This window comes from Anabrus simplex, chromosome 1, assembly GCF_040414725.1.
Source record: "Anabrus simplex isolate iqAnaSimp1 chromosome 1, ASM4041472v1, whole genome shotgun sequence".
Classification (NCBI taxonomy): domain Eukaryota; kingdom Metazoa; phylum Arthropoda; class Insecta; order Orthoptera; family Tettigoniidae; genus Anabrus; species Anabrus simplex.
This window is the reverse complement of record NC_090265.1, coordinates 511,726,482-511,748,839: the sequence shown is the minus strand read 5'-3', so window position 1 is coordinate 511,748,839 and position 22,358 is coordinate 511,726,482. Positions and strand designations below refer to the sequence as shown.

Here is a 22,358-nt window from a genome sequence, read left to right as displayed (position 1 = left end):
AGTTGGATGGTATATAGGAGAGATTGTTTAAGAAATCAAAAAAAAAGAGAAGAGAAAGGACGGACCTGTTGCAGTTTCGAATGGACGTAGCTGAAGCTCTTATTTCGACACCAGCGAAAAAGAGAAAATTGTGTGCTCCTGAAGAAGATGGTAACTATGACCACTGGCCAGTCATAGATGGCATTAAATCTCCAAGAATTTGCCGTATTGAAGGATGTAAGAGTCGTACAAAAGCACAATGTTCCAAGTGTGATGTTTATTTGTATCTTCCTAAAGAAAAGAACTGTTTTGTGATGTTCCGTAATACTTCTAAGTGAATGGTAATCAAAATGTTCTTGTGGGACCAAAGTTTTTTTTTGTTTTTTTTTTGCTAGGGGCTTTACGTCGCACCGACACAGATAGGTCTTATGGCGATGATATGATAGGAAAGGCCTAGGAGTTGGCAGGAAGTGGCTGTGGCCTTAATTAAGGTACAGCCCCAGCATTTGCCTGGTGTGAAAATGGGAAACCACGGAAAACCATCTTCAGGGCTGCCGATAGTGGGATTCGAACCTACTATCTCAGGGATGCAAGCTCACAGCCGCGCGCCTCTACACGCACGGCCAACTCGCCCGGTAGGGACCAAAGTAGTTGACTGTGTGTGTTCTTTTAATTTTTAAAAATTTCTATTTTTTTTAATTATTTAAATTTGCAATGGAAAAACCTGAACAGTTACAATAGAAATGTTATTTGTGTGCTGTATTTGATTTGTAGTGATTGGATTAAGCGAAATCTTTTTTCTGCTTGCGAATCAAGCATTCGTATTACTTTGTTTTGAGCTCCACATGTAGATAATATTTACTCAATCAAATCCTGGCCAGCACAATTGTGTTGGTGCTATTGTGACCAGGTGAGTCTAGAAATAATTTTTTGCATATTTTTCCCATAAACTAAACCATATTCTGACCCCAAATATACTGTTAAATTCAAAAATTTCTACAGAAAATTCTTCAGGTGGAAAAGGGCTAAAAGCGCTTTTAAACACTGCTTCATATTTCCTTTTTGACATTTTGGCCAAACAAATATTAAGACATACAACCAAGAAGCACTACTGTGTGACGTAACATGTCTATGGCACACTACTTCTGAGGTTAGGTCACACTCTTGCGACTTCCACTTCCTATTTTTAAGCTATTTGATTATTTGACTGTATTATAGACAAAAGAGGAGCACATGACTGGCCACCGTACCCCGTACTGCCATCTGGTTGTCATTATTAGAACTACCATCGATCAGCCAGACTCAGCCATATATCGACAGAACAAGGAAATGCGCGGGAGTTTAAAATAACATGTTATAATTCTCATGTTTTGGTCCGTATTGAAATGTACAATGAAGTCACATAAATATTAACATTTATTTATTCCACCTATTCAATACATAAATAGAGATTTTAATTTTATTAATTCAATTTAATTAATTTAATTTTAATTTATTCAAGATTTAATTTCTTAATCTCTATTTATATATTGAATAGGTGGAATAAATAAATTTTAATATTTATTTGACTGCAGTTTAAAATAATACAAAAATTACTGAAACTGCTCTGAAAATCGGGAGATCGGTCCTGGCGATCAGGAGATCGGGAAGAACGATGACAAATCGGGAGTTTCCCGCTTAAATTGGGAGAGTTGGCACGTCTGATACCAGTATTGCTGTGTAGAGTAGGAATTTACTTCAGAGTTATGCAGCAAATTTATAGCAGGATTGTACGGTAACATTATTTACAGGAGAATCGAGGAGAGTGTTAGCTACATATTATCGAGAATATACGTATCATTGAGGATCTACATGCTATTGAATCTACGTGTTACTGAATCTACGTATTATTGAAGTTACATGTTATGAGTTGATATTCCATGAGAGAGACATTTATTGAACACAGTCTTCGAATATAGAAACAAATAGATCGTTTATAGCAATGAAGTAATGTAAAGGTGATGCAATGTAGCAATCCTCGTTATGAATCAATGAAATATTAGAAGCCGTATATCAAGTTTTGCTCTCGTTATTTATTACAGGTACATTTCTACGAGAACCTGACAAGACCCAGTGACCACCAGCAGTCTTATTGTAATATTACATTATGCGCATGATAATTTATTTCACCTTTTCATCGTGGAGTGATCCAGAATCATTGATCCAGTGTGGCTATACATACTGCAATACTTGGGATGTACATTATCCATTCTAGGAACGAGCTGATGCCACGTTCTTGTCATTTTATTTGCATGTTGGTGTGATTCATTCTCTACTTTGAGATGGTACCACATTCGTATATTATCTTCGAAATCAATCCATCTCAATTTCATGACATCTACATCCGCATTGAACCGAGTTATTTTTGAAAGGAGGAAAATATCTTTCATACTTTATGAGTGTCTTGATGTTGCAGCCATTGAGATAATGCTTATATTTTAGAAGTGAAGCTTCCACGGTGTGAAGAATTATTTAATTTATTTTCCGGGCTGAACCGTGTTGTGCTTGTACGCATATCACGTACAGTTTGCCGACGTTTCGAATACATTGCAGTATTCTTTGTCAAGGCGACTGAGATACCCCTACTCGATCCGAGGTAATCAGTCTCCCAGGCAGAAATTACACTACTAGAGTGGCCTTGATCTTGGCCTTTTATATCCTAGCCTTTCTGGCTGACGTAAGCCCTGGCTGTCTCGTGAGGCTTCTGGAAAGTATATGTCACAGCCAGGTAGTGGGGGCTTGCCCGCGCTGTTATGTAATGGGGTTGCGGCCCGTGTGTTTATGTTGTGGTCTGTATGTCTTAAACTATGAATGATAGGCATCCAAGAATTACTGATTTTGTATCCTTCTTCTAAATTTATGTTATTCGGATGTTTCTTGATTTCGATAGCCTCGCGGATTTTCCTTTCCAGATTCCAAGGGATAGCTGCTAGGATCTTGGTCTTGTCAAATGATATTCCGTGCCTAGTTTCGTAGGAATGCTTGGCTACTGCTGAGATATCTGTGTTTTGGTTCTTGGTGTGATGGATATGTTCTTTTAGGCGGGTGGAGATCAGACGTTTTGTCTCACCTACATAACAAGCTCCGCAGCTACATTCAATGTGATACACTCCAGGGGCCTGTAATTCTATTGTGTCTTTTACTGGTGGTAGATAACGGGCTAGCTTACGGTGAGGTTTATAGATAGTTTTTATGTTGTATTTGTCCAGTATCTTGCCGATCCTGTCTGTAGTGTTTTTAATGTATGGCAGTATCGCTGTTTTCTGGCGGGTCAGTTCTTCTTTCCCGTTGTTTTTTCCTGCGGCGGTCTTTTCTTTCTTCTCTTCTGATTTTTTAAGGACTCGTCGGATGTTATTGAGCGAGTAGCCATTTTTCCTAAGGGTTTCCGTGAGATGTTCTTTTTCTTCCTCGAGGTGCTCTGCGTCAGATATCGCTATGGCCCTGTTCACTAGTGATGTTAGGACAGCCTGCTTTTGTGACGGGTGATGATGAGACGAGGCGTGTAGGTACTTGTCTGTGTGAGTGGGTTTCCTGTATACTGCGCGACTCAGCGTCCCATTGGGGTTACGTATTACTAGCACATCCAGGAACGGTAGTTTTCCGTCTACTTCTATTTCCATGGTGAACTGAATATTTACGTGTATGGAGTTGAGATGGTCGAGAAATAGCTGTAGGTTATTGCTCCCGTGAGGCCAGATTACAAAAGTGTCGTCCACAAAACGGAGAAAACATTTCGGTTTCAGGGCAGATGTAGCTAAGGCTTTCTGTTCGAAGTGTTCCATATACATGTTTGCTATTATTGGAGAGAGTGGCAACCCCATCGCGGCCCCTTCTGTCTGTTCGTAGAACTCCCCGGTGAAACAGAAATAAGTGGCGCTAAGGCATTCTTTAGCTAGTGTTGACAGGTCTTCTGGAAGTTTCTGATCTAATAGTGGAAATACTTCTGTTAGCGGCACCTTGGTGAAAAGTGACGTGACGTCAAAACTTACTAATAGGTCCGTACTTTCAATTGATTGGTCCTTAAGGAGCTGGATGAAATGTCTGGAGTCCTTCATGTAGGTTTCAGTGTTTCCTGTATGTGGCTGAAGTAGTCCAGCTAAGTAACGGGCGATCTCGTGCGTGGGAGAGCCTATAGCGCTCACGATAGGTCGCAGAGGTATGCCTTCTTTGTGGATTTTAGGCAGGCCATACAATTTTGGAGGTATCGGGTCCGAGGATATCAGTTTCTTCTGTATTTCGGCTGGGATACTGGAATTTTTTACTAGTGTGTGGAGTTTGTTCTTAATGCGGTTGGTAGGGTTCCTAATTTTCCTGTATGTAGAATCGGTGAGTAATTGTTCTATTTTCCGAGTTTAGTCTGTGCGTGTCATTATCACCGTAGCGTTGCCTTTATCTGCGGGTAGGATCCAAAACACAGATATCTCAGCAGTAGCCAAGCATTCCTACGAAACTAGGCACGGAATATCATTTGACAAGACCAAGATCCTAGCAGCTATCCCTTGGAATCTGGAAAGGAAAATCCGCGAGGCTATCGAAATCAAGAAACATCCGAATAACATAAATTTAGAAGAAGGATACAAAATCAGTAATTCTTGGATGCCTATCATTCATAGTTTAAGACATACAGACCACAACATAAACACACGGGCCGCAACCCCATTACATAACAGCGCGGGCAAGCCCCCACTACCTGGCTGTGACATATACTTTCCAGAAGCCTCACGAGACAGCCAGAGCTTACGTCAGCCAGAAAGGCTAGGATATAAAAGGCCAAGATCAAGGCCACTCTAGTAGTGTAATTTCTGCCTGGGAGACTGATTACCTCAGATCGAGTAGGGGTATCTCAGTCGCCTTGACAAAGAATACTGCAATGTATTCGAAACGTCGGCAAACTGTACGTGATATGCGTACAAGCACAACACGGTTCAACCCGGAAAATAAATTAAATAATTCTTCACACCGTGGAAGCTTCACTTCTAAGATACGAAACCTTTACGGGGAGGATATTCTCAAAGATACTAGGCAGTTCGACAACCTTCAAAAGAAAATGAGTAACTACCTGGCTCGACTCGCCTTTCTGAAACGCTGCAGGGACAACAGCATTTTACCAGCATGTGTGAGACTGAAATATCACACCAAGAACCGACGGACTGACCGTATTCTTCACGAAACCAGCATAAAACTCCTCAGAGAACGGATCAGTGATACAAGACAGACTCTGGACTAACTCAACAATAAATTATTTCATCTCCACCTGCAGCTTGCCAGCACTTTGTCGCTCAATGACTGGACCACGTTAGACAGCATTAGCAACACACAATCCCAGCGTACACTGGAACTAGCCACTGCCAAGCAAAACAAGAAATTCAACCGCCTCTTACAAAAACAGAAACCGAAACCACCTGCTCCACTGAAGAAGAATGTAATAGTAAAGCTCACAGACAAGCCACTCAGTGAACCTACTACCTCGGTCTTGAAAAAAGGACTCAACTACGCAGTAGCTCCGAATAGTATACCGGTAGAAGAAATAATTAGCAAAGTAGAAACTGCAATCCGGCACCTTCCTACCGAATCTGCAGAGGAGATCAGACAGGATATATCATGTCTACTGAGATCCGCAAAGCCGCCGCCTTCCAATTTGACTAAAGAAGAAATTCATGCCCTAAAAACACAACGTCAAGATACGGAAACAATTGTCCTACCCGCAGATAAAGGCAACGCTACGGTGATAATGACACGCACAGACTAAACTCGGAAAATAGAACAATTACTCACCGATTCTACATACAGGAAAATTAGGAACCCTACCAACCGCATTAAGAACAAACTCCACACACTAGTAAAAAATTCCAGTATCCCAGCCGAAATACAGAAGAAACTGATATCCTCGGACCCGATACCTCCAAAATTGTATGGCCTGCCTAAAATCCACAAAGAAGGCATACCTCTGCGACCTATCGTGAGCGCTATAGGCTCTCCCACGCACGAGATCGCCCGTTACTTAGCTGGACTACTTCAGCCACATACAGGAAACACTGAAACCTACATGAAGGACTCCAGACATTTCATCCAGCTCCTTAAGGACCAATCAATTGAAAGTACGGACCTATTAGTAAGTTTTGACGTCACGTCACTTTTCACCAAGGTGCCGCTAACAGAAGTATTTCCACTATTAGATCAGAAACTTCCAGAAGACCTGTCAACACTAGCTAAAGAATGCCTTAGCGCCACTTATTTCTGTTTCACCGGGGAGTTCTACGAACAGACAGAAGGGGCCGCGATGGGGTTGCCACTCTCTCCAATAATAGCAAACATGTACATGGAACACTTCGAACAGAAAGCCTTAGCTACATCTGCCCTGAAACCGAAATGTTTTCTCAGTTTTGTGGACGACACTTTTGTAATCTGGCCTCACGGGAGCAATAACCTACAGCTATTTCTCGACCATCTCAACTCCATACACGTAAATATTCAGTTCACCATGGAAATAGAAGTAGACGGAAAACTACCGTTCCTGGATGTGCTAGTAATACGTAACCCCAATGGGACGCTTAGTCGCGCAGTATACAGGAAACCCACTCACACAGACAAGTACCTACACGCCTCGTCTCATCATCACCCGTCACAAAAGCAGGCTGTCCTAACATCACTAGTGAACAGGGCCATAGCGATATCTGACGCAGAGCACCTCGAGGAAGAAAAAGAACATCTCACGGAAACCCTTAGGAAAAATGGCTACTCGCTCAATAACATCCGACGAGTCCTTAAAAAATCAGAAGAGAAGAAAGAAAAGACCGCCGCAGGAAAAAACAACGGGAAAGAAGAACTGACCCGCCAGAAAACAACGATATTGCCATACATTAAAAACACTACAGACAGGATCGGCAAGATACTGGACAAATACAACATAAAAACTATCTATAAACCTCACCGTAAGCTAGCCCGTTATCTACCACCAGTAAAAGACACAATAGAATTACAGGCCCCTGGAGTGTATCACATTGAATGTAGCTGCGGAGCTTGTTATGTAGGTGAGACAAAACGTCTGATCTCCACCCGCCTAAAAGAACATATCCGTCACACCAAGAACCAAAACACAGATATCTCAGTAGTAGCCAAGCATTCCTACGAAACTAGGCACGGAATATCATTTGACAAGACCAAGATCCTAGCAGCTATCCCTTGGAATCTGGAAAGGAAAATCCGCGAAGCTATCGAAATCAAGAAACATCCGAACAACATAAATTTAGAAGAAGGATACAAAATCAGTAATTCTTGGATGCCTATCATTCATAGTTTAAGACATACAGACCACAACATAAACACACGGGCCGCAACCCCATTACATAACAGCGCGGGCAAGCCCCCACTACCTGGCTGTGACATATACTTTCCAGAAGCCTCACGAGACAGCCAGAGCTTACGTCAGCCAGAAAGGCTAGGATATAAAAGGCCAAGATCAAGGCCACTCTAGTAGTGTAATTTCTGCCTGGGAGACTGATTACCTCAGATCGAGTAGGGGTATCTCAGTCGCCTTGACAAAGAATACTGCAATGTATTCGAAACGTCGGCAAACTGTACGTGATATGCGTACAAGCACAACACGGTTCAACCCGGAAAATAAATTAAATAATGCTTATATTTGTTTAAATGAAATAACCTGAAGGCAAGTACTAGTGTTGACGTGAGGATTTTTCTTAGAACTGAGGACGAAGGAAACAATAATCCACCGACTTAAACCAACTAAAAAACGAACTCAAACCTAAATTTCAAATGAAGTTGAGTTCCATTATAGCCAAGATTAAGTTATATTATGTATACTTGTATTTCAAATCATAGATTGATGTAAACATTTAAGCCACAATTTTATGGCAAATTATAAATCAGTTTCTTATGATGTTTTTAAATATTTACTGGATCTTACTATTACTCAGTGATTTAATCAATATAAGGATTAACTTTCAAATGGACTAACGTTAGGAATATTTATAAATATGATTGTGTGTCACACGTGTTATCTCTTTTGTTTTAATATGCCATTGTTATAATCTGAGACCAACATTATAGTCATTTTTTCCTTAAACAATGAAACGTTGTGCCTCCACAATAATACAACATGAAATGTAAATAAAACATCCATCCTACATTTAAGTTTATTATTTATAATTAGGAAAACCTTGAACATTCCTTCTGTATGATAGTTAATTACCACCGTTGCACAAGGCTTCTGTCAGTCTCAAGTATTCTTATTCTTGTTATTTCGACTATTCTGATTTAGTGGTGAAACTGTCATGAGAACCTACCGCATGAGATATGAATCTTATGTTTTGCCGGAGCTAAGGCATAATATAATATGATATAATATAATATGAGAGGATATGGTACGAGATAAATTATATGAGTATGCATCAAACCCACATGTTAGATTTATTTATGACATTCTACCTTATTAATGACTGTGATCTGATTACAATTAAATGATGAACATATTTGTTACTATGATAATAGGTTTAACATCATTGCTGTAGGATGAAACGATACCGGTTGTGCATATGAATAATTAATGGAACATTTAGGCCCCAATTTCAAAACTGACTATGTGTCACATTTATTTGTCACCTAACTGTGGGGCATTGAAACTGCATAATTAAGGTGTCAAACTATGTCTCACGAAAGGACGGCTACGGCATACTTGTGGATCTTGTGTTAACGCCCCGTTATGGCGATATTTAGAGCAAGTACTTTACCGAATAAGCGATCGGCGGTGAACTTGCATCAGGGACCATCTAAGCATCACATTCAGAACATATTGTTTACAGAATCCTCGGAAATCATAAAACAGAGAGTGGCCACAATAACTGGAAGGAGACAAGAGTGCATTTTGATAGCTCTACTTGAATGAACGAGTTTTGTCAAATGTCCGTATTTGGTTTTTCTTTTAATGCATCGCCAAAGAGTTTTTTTGGCAGTTCCCTCACGGCACTGTATAGTCATTGGGCTTTCAGGCAGGAATCGAAACTGCTCCTTCTTAACACAAATTTAATGTTTTATATTATCATATACGATTATGTTATCAACACAAGACCAAATGTTGCACCATACATACATACATACATACATACATACATACATACATACATACATACATACATACATACATACATACATACATACATACATACATACATAAAGCCACGGGAGGTTTCGGGATTGCCTATTACGGTTTTGGTCCTAATGTAAGACTGGGAATTTCACGCGTTTGTGCTTAAACGTTATAAAAACCGCAGTTGCTTAATATGCGTGTGTTACATTAAAAATATTTGTATCATTTCCCACTCATAATACTGACTTACACAGCGAGCGCGCCCTCCACCTGAGCTCAAGGTCACGAATAACCATAATTTCTTAAGTTTTGATATCTTCTTTCTCTTTCCAATTTGACTGTGATCAGTGATGGGCAGAATTGAATATAATGCTTTTGAGAAATTCTGAGAATCAATACTTACGTTTGAAACCATATTCCGAAGTTCAACATAATGTTTAAAAGTCGATGTAGGACTAACGTACACAGAACAAGACTTCCAAAAACTGACTACAAACAGTATACCGGTGACCATATTACAATGGAAGATTAAAAAAGGGGATTTTGCCATCCTGACAGGCATTTTTGTACCTAATGTGCTTTATTTTATAGATTAAGGAATTAAAAACTACATATAGTCGACTGTTGTTAGGCTTGGTATTATTAGATTTTTCGACGAGTTTGGCTGATATAAGTCGCTGAACTTTTAGAGATGTTGTCATGGTAAACTGACGAAGTTTCCCCTGTAAAACTCGCACACCGGTACCAGAAATTAATGTCCGAAGTCTGCCACATGGCTAACTGCCTGCCTCTCATCCGGAGGACCCGGGTTTGATTCCTGGCCAGGTCAGGCATTTTTATCTAGATATGAGGGCTGGTTCCAGGTCCACTCAGCCTATGATTACCGTTAAATGAGGAGTTAGCTAATGAAGAGACGGCGAAGCCGGTCTAGAAAGCCAGGAATAACTACCGAGAGGATTTGTCACACTGACCACGCGTCACCTCATAATCTGCAGGCCTTCGGACTGTGCAATGGTTGACTGGTAGGCAAAGGCTTATTGGGGCTGTAGTTTGGCTTGGTATAGGTGTGTTTGTAAGATTATAATTGTACATATTTCATTTTCGTGATGTTTAGCCAAATTGTTAATGGTTCATTCATTACCAGATTTTCCGTTTTCCTGTGTTGTATTGTTTCTTTCCGTGGTCCCGTCAGTAATGGAGAATCGAGGTACCACTGGACATACTTCGTTATATGGAAGTTCAAGACCTGAGGTTTAAATGTCAGTCAGTGCTTGTTCGTCAGTATGTAGTCCATTGATTTACAAATATCAGGCTACACTATGATTTATCTTTCTTTACTGGACAATGATTTTTCTGTACAAAGCATAATATACAGGATGTTTACAAACACACAATGCTTTAGACTAAAAGTACGAAAAATAATCAATTTTATTATCATTAACAATTAAGAAATATCCCACAAGATAGCATTTAATGAGAATATATAAGGGGCTTCTTTCTACTGAATAGTAATGACAATGAAGAAGGAAAGACGGGTTAAAATGCCAAGGGTTTCTAAACCTTATAACTTTATACTTACAGTGGTCATAAGCGGTGCAGTACACACATGACATTCACAGCTCTGCTGCTGAGGAGTGGGGAGATCCAGTGGCTCAGTGTCCACTGCATTCACAGAAGGCTGAAGATCTGGCTCTGATGGAGAGGCTGGAGGTTGTTCACTTCCTTCTCCCTCCACACGATACTCCCGAACAACATCCACTTTGTGGCTGGACAATAAACACAATACTGTGAAACCAAAGTCTGCTGTACACAGATTTCATACTGATGTTCAAAAATATGCAACTATGACTTAAGGTCTTATTGAAGCGGAATATTTTGTTCTCCATTAACAGAAGTGAAATACTATGGAGTTTTAAATGCACTATATGATGTTATATCCATCCAAGCAAACTAGAACCTTCCATATTTAAATACATTATTTAGTGTATACAGTAGAATTCCATTAATCCGGCACCCAACAGCCCGGAATGCCCGATGGTCCGGCACCATTCCAGGATTTTTAATATTATTACCTCTTAATAATGATCTCTCCTGAACAATTTGATGCATTCTTTGTCAAAACCATTGGAAGTGTATTTTTTATTATTTCAAAGTTAATAGTGCAAATGTATCTGATACAATCCCGTTCTTATGCACTGACTTACTTAAATATCTCCATCTCTGGAAATATTCAGTCTGGAAGGCTGTGTGCTGCACTGAGTACTGGAAAGCCAACCATATCATAAAAAACAGATTAAAAAAATTGAAAGTATGGGCCACGTTCAAAAACAGATGGGAACATACCTTCAAAAATTGAAGCGGGCAGAAATAAAAGAGAAGTTGTAGATGGAAAGACTCTAAATGGTACGGGAAGACTTACAGATTAAAATATTGATGAACTTCGGCAATATTATGGAATGGTAATAAGAAACAACACTATTGAAAAGAGGAGTATGTTATTAAGCTAATGATTCTGCTGATCAACATTTTACTGCAAAACGCCTTGTTACAGCTGTTTTCACTGTACACCTGCACCTATATCTTAGTAAGAGGTTCCGTCCGATAGTCTGGCATTTTTTGTAATCTAGACCGGGCCGGTCCCGATCGTGCTGGACTATCGGATTTCTTCTGTACAGAAATTTCACAATATTATGTTCCCCTTAGAATTCAATGATTACAACTGACTCATTATTTTCTCAGTCTGGAATATCAACAGGGGTTGCCTAGCCCAGGTGGTAAAGACACACACTAATCACCCGGAAGCACAGTGGTTCAATTCCCCATCAGCAAGTAGAAAAATTTAAGAAAGAGGATTTCCACTTCTGGATGTGGACATGGCCCTGAGCTTCACTCTGCCTACACTAAATGAGTGCCATGTTAATTCCTGGGGCCAAAGGCAGCCCGATCTGGAGCTAACCGCTCAAACCCATCAATTGCCAAGGTTACAGATAGGGGAAGCCATAACATTCCACCCATGGAGATGGCTTTGCTTGAAATACTGACAGTGATCAGATAAAATGAGGACACCGTAGAATTTTTTTTTCAAGATCTTACTAACCTACATATCATTGAAAAATCAATGAACAACATACAATTCAACCAGATATTCAAAGACTGGCATATAAAGAGTGTATGATTCCTACCTGCTAAAGTAACAGGTGATCTGCAGTACGTATCTGAGTGGAGGTTGAAGGATCATTTCTTTTGCTGAGTACCATAGTTGCTCCCTTAGCAGTTTGTAGCTGCTGTTTGGTAAACATACACTGGTGACATGCTTTTCCTTTTGATATCATGTGCATCCTCTGCACTAACAGAGCACTTAACAGTTCGGTGTTCATATTAGCAACGAACTAAGTCTTGGTCTCCATCACCATGAAAATGAAAATCCACAGCCTGCTTCCAAGCATTCGACAACGTCAGGGATGGAATGAATGAAGCCCCATCTAGCGGCGAGGATAGGAATTGCGCCGGCTGCCGAAGCCTGTCGCACTCCTCCGGGGCAATGATTAATGAATGACAGATGGAATGAAATGATATTGGAGAGTGTAGGTGGAATGAAATATGACAGGCAAAACCGAAGTAACAGGAGAAAAACCTGTCCTGCCTCCGCTTTGTCCAGCAAAAATCTCGCATAGAGTGACCATTATTTGAATCACGAAACCCAGCAGTGAGAGGCCGGCGTGCTGCCGTATATAAGCCATGCGCAACTGAAAAATCGTGGCTACACACACTACAAAACACGTGTGAATGAGATATTTTTTTATTTTTTTATTTTTTTTTTTTTTTTTTGCTATTGGCTTTACGTCGCACCGACACAGATAGGTCTTATGGCGATGATGGGACAGGAAAGGGTTAGGACTGGGAAGGAAGCGGCTGTGGCCTTAATTAAGGTACAGCCCCAGCATTTGCCTGGTGTGAAAATGGGAAACCACGGAAAACCCACCTTCAAGGCTGCCGACAGTGGGCTTCAAACCCACTGTCTCCCGAATACTGGATACTGGCCGCACTTAAACGACTGCAGCTATCGAGCTCGGTAATAAGATTTTAAGGAATGCAGTAAAAACGGCTATTCTTTCGAGTATTCATCCCTAAATTTTATAACTACAGTATAATTCCATTAGTCCGGCATACAACAGTCCGGAATGCCCGATGGTCCGGCACCATTCCAGGACTTGTTTATGAAAAAAAAATTATTTACTCTTTTACGTTTGTGACAGTTAAATCGCACGGCGCTGTTCTATACCAACCAAAAGTGTCCACTACGTGTCTGCTTTTGTTAGACACAATCGGCATTGTTGAGCGTCACCATCCACAGGTTCAGTTCATTGTTTTGATTGCGAGCACTTTTCGCTACAGTATTTTTTCTTGCGATCTAGGATCCGTAGTGCAGTAGTGTAGTGAACATACATATCAAAGTGCCCTGTGGAATTTTTTTTTAGGTATTTAAGCAGTGACAATGTTCTCGAAACCTAAATCATCTTTAAGTTCCAAATCAGGAGAGAAACGTAAGCATGTAACTCTGATCATCAACCATAAACTGAAAATCAACAAATGCCTGGAGAAAGGTGAGAATAGAAATATGTTGTTGAATGAATTTAATATTGGCTCGACAACCATTTATGACATAAAAAAACAAAAAATGAACTAATGAAATTTGCTTCTCAATCGGTAAAAGCTGAAATATTGGCTTCCAGACAAACATTAAAAAACCAAAACAGGAACAATTAGCTTATTGTACAAATGGTACAGTGCAGTACGCTTCGAAGGAAAGCTGGTAATGGGGCCAATGGTTATTGAAAAGGCAAACAAATTTGGACGAGACCTAGGTGTTGCATAAAGTGAATGCAATTTTTCTGGTGGTTGGCTCTGAAACTTCAAGTTTGGGCATTGAATTCGAAGACTTGATGTAACCAGAGAGACACTTTCAGCAAACCAAGATTTGGTGCTGCCCTAATTTTGAGCTAAAATGATTAAACTAATGATTTTGCTGATCAACATTTTACTGCAAAACGCCGTGTTACAGCTGTTTTCGCTGTACGCCTTAAGCCATATCGTAGTAAGAGGTACCGCCCGATAATATGACATTTTCGGTAATCCGGCACCGGGCCGGTCCCAAACGTGCCGGACTATCGGACATCTACTGTATTTTTGGTTTATTACTGGCGTCGCTAATCACGGTAACATCACCACACGTATTTTCCTGCACTAGAAATCACTTCATTATTTCAAACGTTTTGCATTTTGTAACACACGATTAGCATATATCATAGAAGAGCAATATATGTAAATTTGGCAACCAAAATCGTAATAAATACTTCAACAGTCATGCAATGAAACGCAGTTTGTCACCACTTTGCTGCCAAAACAAAGACAAAAGAACTTGCATATAGTACGCAAACTTTTTCTTGATACCAAATTCCCATTCAGCACAACGGAACACAGGTATCAAGAAAAGTTTCGCTTATATTTCTCCGGTACTGAATGCATACACCGAGTTGGGTGCGTGAAAACTCGAGACAGTCTTAAACGAGGGACAGGAAAGGGGTATAAATTATTACTGAGAAATCTGAAAATAATATTCTGAGAATTCAAGCTGTAATGGCATTCCTTGTGTATCCTTTTGAACACTTCACACAGTTAAGATTTAATAATCAACAAAAAAAAAAAGCCTAATTCATTGTGTGTGATTCATAAAGGCGTAATTGTGATGGGTAATTCATAATTATTACGATTGGATCGTAACAGTTGGCATCTCTGCTAACCTACGAGCTCACAAGACAATTTTTAGATATAAACTGCAACTAAAAATGCCACGGCAGTCTACGACAATATCAAGCTTTACATCAAGAACTGCGGGATGAAAAAAGCTAATATATGGATACAACAATCCTTCCTTTGGAATGAAATAATGCGGAAGACTGGGTTAGAAGATGGTTACCAGTTCCATGCCTGCATGTGATTCTATGAGAACTATTCTACTTCAGGAACAGTTATTACTGTGTGGTACACACAGTTTGCTCCCCAAAGACTTCTGTACTTATGCCAGGCTCCTCACTCTCATCTATCCTATCCAACCTCACTTGGTCTACTTTTGTTCTCTTCAGACCCCGACAGTACTAGGTTTAAGGGGCCTAGGGAGTACCATTTTCATGCCCTTCATGAAAATTATCTGTTTATGGCGGATATCTTCACTTTTCAAAGTGTCAGACCCATTTCATTTTTTTCCTTCTGGATAGTGTTAATACAGGTCAGGTCACGATCGTCCTGCTACGGTATGCAACGGCAGACAGTACTATCTGTGACTGTCTGCCGAGGGTCGAGTGGTCCTTACCAAACTTGACACCCAAAGGGGAACCAACACTACAGGCGGTGGAATCCGTGGTTTGGAGACCAAGTGAAGACTTTGTGAAGGAAATGACAAATTCATCAGAAAGGAGAACAGGGAAACGATTTAGCAGAAGAGGACCCCAGTCTCCACAGACAGAACGGCAACAGAACTCTCTCCTCTCAGCAACATCCGTACTTAACTGGTTGCAAAAGGCATCTGTACTCCTGGGTAGCACCCTAAGTTACACCTCGAAGTAAGTATAACATGCTTTTGGGAGTCGTAACCCCACCATAAGAGCTTAAATATGGTACATTTAAACTTGCCAAGGAAAAGAACAGGGCATAAACTAGAAGCGACGCACAGTATCTTGGGTGCTGGGGAAAATGTGTACAATGGGCAACCGTTAACCAACATCGTGAAGGAGGGTATAATCAACCTTATAACCCTGACATGAAAGGCAGAAGTAGTGGTCGATTTTATGGCGAAAGAGGGTAAAGAAATGATGGGGTTACGCGAAGTTAAGAGGAAAAAGAAAGTTAAAAGAAAGGGCAATGGAAAGATGAGAATGAGGAAAGAAAACACACTATGCTGGAGTGGCAGCCAAAAGGTGAAAAATGGAGTGCGCCTGACACTTTTGAAACCGCTGGAGAAGTATGTAGATATGGGAGAGTATATTGTCGACAGGATAATGAAAGACTGAGAATGAGGAACAAAGTGAAGGACTTCATACAAGTGTATCCACCACAGACAGTGAACAAGAGAAGGATATTAAGGAATTCCTGAAGAAACCAGAAAAGGAGATAATTGATCATTGATATAGAAGTGATTATAATGGGAGACGTAAATGCACACGTGGGAAACATAAGACGAGGAAAGGAAGAAGCTATCAGACCGTACGGATATGCAAAAAGTAATGAAGGAGGAGAAACTAGTTTAGTTTTATGAGAAGAATTGAATGATTGTCGGCAACAAAGGTTTGAGAAGAAACACAGCATAAAAATTACAAGATATGGCTGGGGTGACAGAAGAATAAAATCCATCATTGATTATTATCTGGTGAAAAGTCCCGCTCCATGGCTAAACGGTTAGCGTGCTGGCCTTTGGTCAAAGGGGTCCCGGGTTCGATTCCCGGCAGGGTCGGGAATTTTAACCTTACTTGGTTAATTTCACTGGCACGGGGCCTGGGTGTAAGTGTCGTCTTCATCATCATCATCATCATCATCATCATCATCCTCATCCTCATCACGAGGTGCAGGTCGCCTACGGGAGTCAAATCAAAAGACCTGCATCTGGCGAGCCAAACTTGTCCTCGGACACTCCCGGCACTAAAAAGCCATACAGAATTTCATTTCATCTGGTGAAAAAACAAATCTCGGGCAGTAGATGAAAGTAACAGCTTTACGAGGAGAAGCACTTGATGGAGATAACACAGCTGTGACAGCAAAAAATTAAAGTGGGGAAAAATGGAAAAATGAATAGATCTAACAAAGGTATACAGTAGTGCTCCCAGCAAGAAGGTTTGGGAAACCGTGGTCAAAAAGAGACCGAGTACACAAACTGTAGAAATGGTGCAAGCAATGTACAAAACTGCGTTAGCAGCGTACAGACTCCAGTTGAAAAGACTGAATGGTTTAGAAATGAAATTGGACAAGGAGGAGTGTGCCGTCACCTCTTGTTTTTTCTGATGCTTATGGACAATATTGTAAAGAAGACAAAGGAAACATATGGGAATAGATAAGTTATTAACCCTGGAATCGTATGATACTTAAACCTTACATAATTGGTATGATGTCGTATTTTTACGATCTTGAGATAAACTTTTTTCTGGTAAAATTCAAATGAAAAATCAAAACTTATCGAACATATTTTAATTATACGTACTTTTAAAAGATGAAAATACATTTAATATAAAAGAAAAGTTCATTGGGGAACGTCAACCATTCTCTAGTAGTTGAAATCCACAAATGATCTTTGCTCCAATACGGCTGATGATGACCCCTAGATGGGTCGAAACTAGTTCCGTATAATTTTGTAATTTCGTGAATATATTGTATTGAAAAGGTGGAAACATTTACGTTATTATTATTATTATTACTTATACATTATTCATGAAAGCATCCCAGAGGTCCCTTATAGGTGCGAAGCGATCCGTCGCTACTTTCTCAGCTCGGGTAGTTTTGTCAACGAATCTGAAACAATCTAATAGTAATTGGAATCTTTTTCACTACAGGAAACTCTGTAAACATTACCACTTACAGAAGGATCAAACATTATTGCTGTATATAGGCTATTTGTGCTTCTGGAGAGCAGAGAGAATTAGAATGTCCAAGAGTGCCTTTACCTCTGTAGAAGAGGTCTGACTGTTTGAAAATTGAATTGTCTTGTATAAGGCTTTTTTTCCCTCACTATTTCTTCATTTGTACGAGTAACGATTGAGTGTACCATAGCACCAGTAAAGAACAACTGAAACAAATATAAAGGGGTTAGAACATCTTTACCGCTACCTTTAGGCTGTTGTCAGATATTCACAATATTTCAAGGGGTATTTCTTGTACTGATGGTTGGAGGATTTTCAGTCCAGAAATAACCATTTCTGTCCTTTGATTATTTTTTTTGTTCGTTCTGGAGTTGAGCTTGAAGATCCTGAAGAACCAGTAATACTAGTAGTAGCAGTGGTATTACTGCTATCAGGTCTTGATTCAGCAGATATAGTTGTAACAGATTTTGTCCCACAACTACCAGAGGGACCAGGGGTGTCAAGAACTTGTGTAGTAGTGCTGTGTGGGCCAACCACTCCTGATGTGAACATTAAATCTTTTTCATTTGTTGAATGACCACGACGTTTTCTCTTCAAATGTCCACGAAATTAATCATCTGAGGATTCATCTGAGGATGAAGGCATATAGTCGTCACTCCCAGAGTATGCTAAAATGTTATTTTCTGACTCACTTCCGCAATCTCCTTCATCTTCATCGGTATCAAAACTATCATCATTTAAAAGTTTGTCAATCTCAGATGACAAAAAAAACGAGTAGTCTAAAAAACAGTGTAAAACTTGACAAAAACAAAAAGATGTACCTAATATAGCGTATCATACTAATTATCAACACACTAAGTCAACAACAACGATGAATATTTGATATAACTTAAACTGAAACACAACACTACATAAAATAGTTACACCACCAGTATTATATCGTAACATTCACGAACTGACATCAAGAGCTCAAAAACCAGAGCTTCCAGCATGACTGTTACACATCCACCGACCTTGTGAGTTGAATGGAGGAAGACATTGGGAGGCCCAGAACAGTCCACGCAGAAACCTGTTCTATGCAATCAAATTTGTGTTAGTTTCGTAAAAATTACAACATCATACCATTCCAGGGTTAAAACAAATACACCAGTAGCTGACAAATATATATTTTTTTACATAATCCAGGGGAAAAAAAATTGCTAAACAGGTCTCACATCTTTACGTACCATCAGTTAGAACTCTTTGTGCCCAACAAGATGCATAAATAAATATTCACGTAATTAATCAATAGTTACCGCTTTAAATTAATTTTTGAAATGAGCGTATTTTGTACCTGTGGATGTCTCATTTTTTCTCATCTTCTAAGGCTGACCGACACCTTTTTACACCTAGAGCTGATATAGATTATACTTTAAGATATAACAAAATTAATTACCCTTTAATCAACTAATCATTGTTCAGAAGTTACAGCCTAAACATTACAGATATCCTGTGCATTGTAAGCAAGATACTTCCCCCTAGCCTAATTATACTGTATAATGTAACAAAATAAAGTAACGTTTAATCAGCTAATCATTGTTTAGAAGTTACAGCCTAAACTTTACAGATATCCTGTGCATCGTAAGCAGGATACTTCCCCCTAACCTTGTATAGAACAGCACTTTTTGGTACCCCTTAGTTTGAAGTTGTCATATTTACTGGCATTCCCAGTTTCACCTCATCCAATGCAGGAGCCATAGATGACTGGATAATTTTGAAATTTACTTTGTTGAGGGCCAATTTTATATCACCCCCTTAAAGATAGGTGTGACAATTTTTTTTTAAATATACACACCGTGTATCACCTTTGGGTTATGGTTTATATCAGCTGCCTACACCTGACACATGGGGTCAGCTTCATGCTCCCTTATTGGAGAATCACATAAAAAGAAATCCTAAATCTAGCTAGTATACATGTAATATGTATGTATGTATGTATGTATGAGCGAACATTTGTCCCATTTCTCTACGGGGTCATGTATTAAGAGAAATGACAAATGATGTCAACCTCATTACAGGAGTTGCTGAGATGAAATTAATGACATGACATACGATAGCAGGAAAGGAAAAGGTGAAACCCAGTGCCGGCACATAGCCTACTCCTGTCGAATAGCACCAAGGGGTCTGTTCAAGGCTTCACATCTCCATCCGAAGAACGAATCACCATCAACAGCATCATATGCCCTCACTCCTTATGAGCACTGCGGAGATTGGAATTTAATCTAAGGGTTTGGCACGCATCTGGTGATTAGAAATTGTATCTCAGCACCTCTCCTACCCTGCCGCCAACATTCTGATGGTGAACATTTTTTCAACCAACGGGACTCAAACTGGCTAACCATGGTTAACCTAAGACAAATGATAGGAAAGGCCACAAAGAGAAAGAGGAACAAACTAAGATGGTTTGGACGTCTAAAGAGGATGAAGGAGATAAGAATACCAAAACAGATGATGGAGATGAAGTTTGAGGGAAAGAAAGCACAAGGGAGAACTAGAACAATGTGGGTATATTCAATTGAGAATGCACGAAGAAACACGAACTGGGGGAAAATGTTGGAAAGAGGAATGGTGAAAGGAGAGAGGAAGGTGACGAAGTGCCTTAACCCTGACAATTACACCATACGACGTTCTGACGTGTCGTGCGAATGAATGCCATCTAGTCTTCATAAGGAGGGGAGAGTTATCCCCTCCACCACCTCTATTCCTTGTTCATTCCGCCTGGTAACTTTAACGTAACTTTAAATAATAGGCTTTGAGTGGCACGTCTTCGAGATGTGTGGTGTAACTAAAGCAATATTTATAGACTTGTTACTGTCAGGGTTAAATGCCCTGACCTGGCAGGAGCTGGAAGCTGGTAAGGGGAAAGGAGGGGGAGGATGATTAGTGTTAATAGAGAATGGTTGACCAGTTGTACTTCCTCTTAAAACAACCACCACAGACTTCAGAGTAAAATTTAAATTTGCAAGAATTTCTGATTCACCATGAAAATGTCATAGCACACAATTTTCTACAAGATTCATAGTGCAGCCTGTGAACTGGCCACTACACTGGCCTCTTTGGACTAATTTCCAACAGAGAAGGGAAGACTGGGGGATAAATGGTTTAGAAAATACCAAATAAGCAGAGCATCTCACAAAGAAAAATTGATAAAATATTTTAAGAAGCATGGCAGATGTATTCTCATAACCGGTTCTTGAAGATGACAGTTCATATCTACAGGGGGAGGGTCTACTTTGAAAGGCTATAGGCACAGATGGCAAAGACGACCTTTATTCACTTTATCAGTATATATGTACAGTATAACCCCAATTTTGCGTGACCTTGATTTAACGTAAACCTACATTTAACGAGGAAATTTTGAAGTCCTGAATATTATTCCATAAGAGCAATGCAATTTTATATTCGATTTAACATCATTCATAATAGAGCAAAACCCACATTTTTTTTTTTTGCTAGGGGCTTTACGTCGCACCGACACAGAGAGGTCTTATGGCGACGATGGGATAGGAAAGGCCTAGGAGTTGGAATGAAGCGGCCGTGGCCTTAATTAAGGTACAGCCCCAGCATTTGCCTGGTGTGAAAATGGGAAACCACGGAAAACCATTTTCAGGGCTGCCGATAGTGGGATTCGAACCTACTATCTCCCGGATGCAAACCCACATTTAGGGTTAAGGAAATATTAACATTCTCAAGTATTTATTTCTATTCGTTTTGGTTATGGGACATTAAGAACCTATGAAAAACGATGTCATAAGCTTGCTAAGGATGATTCAAGGCAGAAGAGAAATTCAAAGCGCAGGCACTCAGGGCTAAAGCGAGATGTCGGACTCTGATACACATCCGACCGTAACCGCTGTAGTACAGTAGAAGAGAACTACCGTTTTAATCACAATGTTATTATACCCTTCGAAAATTCCTATATATTCTTCGGTTACAATGAGAACCCTTTCACTGATTCGTTATTACTCGCAAATTCTGGCGTTAGTTTTTATCCATTATGAATATTCATATACTCTACTCCAGCATTTATACTGAATGCGATCGATCATCTTCCCTATAGATTCCTCGCTACGCACAAGCGAGTTGATCTTGACAGAGCCAGAGCTCCCCTCACAACTCTGATTGATGTAAACAAACATCAGGATCACAATAAGTGCAATGACAGCAATTGTTAACTCCTTAGAAATAAAGGCTGAAGTACACAATTTCTTAATTTTAATACTATGTACTGAAATAAAATAAGATTGCGATACTTCTCCTTCTCAAGATATAGCTGTGTACATAACTAATTTCAGAGGTTAGGTAATGTACTTTCACGTCTTGTTAGATTTCAGAAAGGCTGTTCCCATGTAAATTTATGGTGAAAAGATTATCATTATTCTACAGAGCGCTTCAAATATGTTTTCATAACACATGCACGGTAAACCTAGGATAGGTGATGCCGTTTGAAGTAAGAAAATGGAGAAGTTTGCCACAAGCTTCTAGAACGATAATATTACAATTTTTAAGAATGAAACTGAATATGCATGTTCAGACTATTGGAATTAGAAAATACCTGCTAACGAGTAAACCGC

At 39.8% G+C, this 22,358-nt stretch overlaps 1 protein-coding gene across 5 annotated transcripts in view; it reads right to left on the bottom strand.

Moving 5' to 3' along the window:
• The window catches only part of LOC136857044 (uncharacterized), a 572,347-nt gene that overhangs the window by 327,830 nt on the left and 222,159 nt on the right, over nucleotides 1–22,358 (bottom strand). For all 5 annotated transcript variants that reach the window (XM_067135398.2, XM_067135399.2, XM_067135400.2 and 2 more), the window contains one exon: nucleotides 10,701–10,887. In XM_067135398.2, the coding sequence (XP_066991499.2) occupies nucleotides 10,701–10,887 (187 nt within the window). The remainder of the gene's footprint in view (nucleotides 1–10,700; nucleotides 10,888–22,358) is intronic.